General features: G+C 40.3%; 1 protein-coding gene across 1 annotated transcript; it reads right to left on the bottom strand.

Moving 5' to 3' along the window:
- Positions 1 to 2,003: 2,003 nt before the first annotated feature.
- Positions 2,004 to 3,311, bottom strand: LOC135750957 (uncharacterized protein F54H12.2-like). The gene has a single exon (XM_065269948.1). It carries the CDS (start codon positions 3,309 to 3,311, stop codon positions 2,004 to 2,006), a length of 1,308 nt encoding a protein of 435 aa, XP_065126020.1.
- Positions 3,312 to 4,410: the final 1,099 nt, after the last annotated feature.

The raw sequence follows: 4,410 nt of genomic DNA, 5'->3' as shown, positions 1-4,410 counted from the left end.
TATAGCTTTGAACACAAATTATCTAATTCTTTTTAAAAACCCCCGAGACACAAATCAGGTCATGGTTCTAGCCAGACAGATGTACCCCGGAGAAACAAAATATTTTATGGAGGCTTACAAAGACGCGACCAGTCAACCTTTTGGGTATCTTATGATTGACTATAAAGCCAAAACACCGGAGCTGTATCGTCTCAGAACAGATTTGCTTTCACCGCACCCAGTGGTGTACGTCCGGAAAAGAAAACAAAGAGTTTGAAAATGTCTGATAGGCTTTGTAGAAACCTCCCTCTTTTAAAACTTCTATTAAAATCACCACCCAAACAGAGACGTGTTATTCTACAATCTGCCACGGATGATTTCGTTGTGGCATTGTGCGAACTAGCTCTTAATTTATTACACGGACATATACCTCTAAAACATGTGCAGTACCAAAAATTGAAAAAGAAGAAACGTGAGATAAAAATCGTTGCGGACAAGAAGATTAGTGTGGGGAGAAAGAGACGTTTGATAAACCAGCAGGGTGGCTTCCTTCTTCCCCTCCTAAGCGTCGCTATCCCTTTTATTACAAGTCTGATTGCCTCTAGATAAAGACCAGAGAATGGAATTTGCGGAGAAAATGTATCTAGTCCCACAGCACCAACTGGATAAACTAAAGACCGAATCCCCTCGTGAATCTATTCAACAGAATGTCGAGAGCGATATGGATGAATCTATACGAAATATTTTGCACAGAAATGATTTGGATGTTTATGAAAAAGCAAAGTTGTACTCGAACGCCTTACAGAGATTTTTAACAATCGCAAAACACAGAGACCGTGAAGTCAACACTTTAACATTAAGCCTTCCCCCCTCTGATCACACAGATAAGGAGCAAACTACTTTGGCTGTTAAGGCTAATGATGCAGAGGATGTTGTGAATGATGTGTTAAACAATGCTCCACAAAAAAGTTTAAAAAACATCAGATACATTTTAGATAAAATGTCTAAAGCTAAAGATGTATCTTCATGGACAGGTTCAGGGGAATTTGTGTTTAGGGGAAGACCTATACATGGGTCCCATTTGTTTGATTTAGTGAAAAGTGTTACAGCAGCGCATAAGATCAAAGACGAACACAGACCTGTAGGTTGGTCAGAGTTTTTAGAGGCGATCTCATTGTTAAATTTGCCCTATTCTATACTACCAAACCATGCAGTCAGACAGGCTGTTCAGTCTTTTAAATCACCGGCCACATCATCTGGTGTGCCGGCTCCTTACGGAAAAAGTAAAAAACGAAGATCACGGGCTCGAGCATCTGTTGCTCTATCGGATGAACCTCTGTTTAAATCACCCAATCTAGATTATAACAAATGGTTACGTTTCTAATTTTTTTTTCCATTGATGTTGTTGTTGTTGAATGTCTGTATTAATAAATAAAAAACAATCTTTCTGAAAAATCTTGTTCTGGTTAATAGTGTATTTATTGAATAAAAACATTATACAAACATGTATCCCGTCTGCACACACTGAACACATTTAAACACATTTTTATAACAATCAGACGGTTTTATCTTTTTCACAAAACACGATACCATGTTGTCATTTTTAAGCAGATCATCTGTATACTTTTTTAAAACATTTTCATATTCACGATCCATGCACATATTATACAGGAAAAAAACACAATGCTGACCGCAGGTATCTGTTGAGAAATCCTGGACTTGTTTGGCAGAGTATTGCACCGTTACAGAATTGAGATTTACAAAGTCATTGATTTGATGGGGAAAACGGTAATGATCCGGTCTGTTGCCGAAACTGTCAAAAAAACAACCCACTCCGTATTTGTTTATGTAAATAGATAACCAATGTTCGCCGGGGAGTCCGGACGGGTGTGTATTAATTATGACCATGGCAGGCAATGTTCTTAGGGGGTCATCTGGTAAATGGTCACACGGCACCACTCCAAGGAAATGCGTATTGCATGAGATTTTATCCATTAGGCTCGCTAGTTGCAGAGTGTTCATGATTAATAGTAATCAATCATAACCTGTCGACGATTAGATATTTCCAGAATTGAATCATAAATCGCATATACGATCAGAGTTATCGTATTTTGGAGAGGCTGCCTAAAACGAAGTTCTAATCTGATATTGCCTGATTTGACTAACGACACGTGACGCCCACATTCTTCATCTGGTGTGAGGTTAAACGCGTAGAGCGTATATCCGTGCAGAAAGGCCTCTCTATCGATAGACAGAGCTTGATTTTTCAAATGTTTTCCCGAGGCCAATGCTAGCTGGTAAAATTCCCTTACAGCAGCACCGCTTCCAAAGTCAGGCTGGAGAGGTTTTGAAGGTGTCTGGACACCGTCAGAATAGATCGCCAAGAATTCCAGATCGTAGTTTTTAAATGCAAAGGGGTTTTTATTATAAGCGCCTGTAAAAGCGTCATTATCAACCATAGCCAGAACGATGGATTTGGGTAGGGTTCCTAAAAATAAGTTTTCTTGGTTGCATACACGGGAACCAGCAGGTATGGAGAAGTTTTTCAAACACACTCTGTCAATGGGGTATTTGGCTGTAGCTGATAACAGAGCCTGAGCGTGCCCCAGCCTCACAGCTGGTGACACTGAAACTTTTTTAACAAACAGAGATGCTGAAACAATGTTTATTCTGTAGTTTATATTATCGTTTCTCATCAAACAAAACTCATCTTTGGCCCTTGTCATACGTATTTTAATATCCACGCCGTTAAGCATCAATTTTTCTTGAAAGAATATATCGCTATGAATGGGTCCTAATAACTCGACGATATTACTGGACTCTGTAAAGGCTGCTCTCTTTGTCAGGCCTCTATTTCCAGCAGCTGGGTCTGTAGCGTCCATATGACCCGGTGAATCTTTATAATAAAGTCCAGAGGAGAATGTTGTTTCGAGAACGTCTGTTCCATAGTTTAACAAACACTCTATGACGCAGCGATAAGGATGCGTGCTGGAACTCTGCGAAATTAATCTATCCCCGAGCGACACGTCCGTTTGGGCAAACAAACTTCCAATAGGATAATTCACTAACCCCACTGGCGCTCCGGCGGCTATGTCCGTACCGTTAGGATTAGTAATTTTCACCCTTAAAAACAGCAATGTGTTATTTAAATCGATATAATCCTCTCCGGTTCCTGCTATAAAAAATTCCAACGGGGCTGTGTCTGATAGTGCTGATAAAGGTGGTATTTCTACATAAGTATTTTTTTCAATAGATGTCTGAGTCAGAGGTACCGTGAATAAATCCAGTTCGGATTTAATACACTCTTCTGACATGTTGTGTAGCAGTGCCATGATCTAGAAAATAGTTTTAACTCTCTTTGCCGGTGGTTTTTTTACTGATGTCTTGCGCTTACGCTTTGCAACTGATGATTTCTTGACTGTACCCCGTGCTTTCTTTGGTTTCTGGCCACTCCTATTGGTTCCCGGCGGCCTATACACACGTTTGCGAGACATAACCATCAAACCCGAACCGTCCTGTTCGTGGTTGTTGAAAGAGCCTGCCATCGTATTGCTAACGACGTCACTAAATATGTTTTTCGCCGCAGATTTAAGATGCGGTTTGGCTATGTTAAAGCCACGCTTCAACAAGGGCATGGCGAATCTAAACAGCCCTCTGAAAAGACCACCAAGCCCATTACCGTACATGACCCCTCCCCCCACATATCCTGGTAGTCCATTTCCAGCCTGGTTTGTGTAATATGTCACGTAGCGCTCGGGGTTTGCGTTATAATTATAATTGTAATAAGACATTACTGAATATTAAAAAGATGTCTGCTTCACGGGTCTAAAATGTAGTTTAACACACACTTTACCGTAAGAAAACGCAACGTCTTTGTTTTGATCGTCCTTTACTTCAATAGCAATTTCTGTGATAACGGACTTGTTTGTAGGTACGTAATGAGGTTTGTCGTATCTAATACTGACGATGTTGTTGTTTTCACCAGTTATATGTACGCATCCTAGGAGCGGAACATATGCGTCACCTACTGATTGATATTCGATAATGTCCGTGTAGATATAGAGCGAATAGAAGCCTCCGTGTATGTCTGCTTGATGCGGACCTCTTGTCGTAACATCTTTGACAGGCTCAGAGTCGGGTGACCGCATGGCCATCCCTATAGGTACATTCGGTTTCAGCCCTAAAATAACAGACAACTTTCCGCTAAACATTAACAAGACACCGGCTGGTGCTTTTAAAAAGACCCTGTTTCTTATGTTATCATAGCCCATGACTCCGTTAGGTTTTAGAGCCTTGTTTATTTCACTAATCACCGATGTGACATTTTCATAATATCCTGCTTTTATAAAGAGTCGTTTACTATCGTTGTAAATATTGGACTCTCCTACTTCTGTAATTATATCTAAAAATGCATCTTCGGTACTAAATGTG

Source organism: Paramisgurnus dabryanus, chromosome 18, assembly GCF_030506205.2.
Source record: "Paramisgurnus dabryanus chromosome 18, PD_genome_1.1, whole genome shotgun sequence".
Taxonomy (NCBI): Eukaryota; Metazoa; Chordata; class Actinopteri; order Cypriniformes; family Cobitidae; genus Paramisgurnus; species Paramisgurnus dabryanus.
The sequence above is the reverse complement of the archived record's forward strand: the minus strand, read 5'-3'. Positions and strand labels throughout refer to the sequence as shown.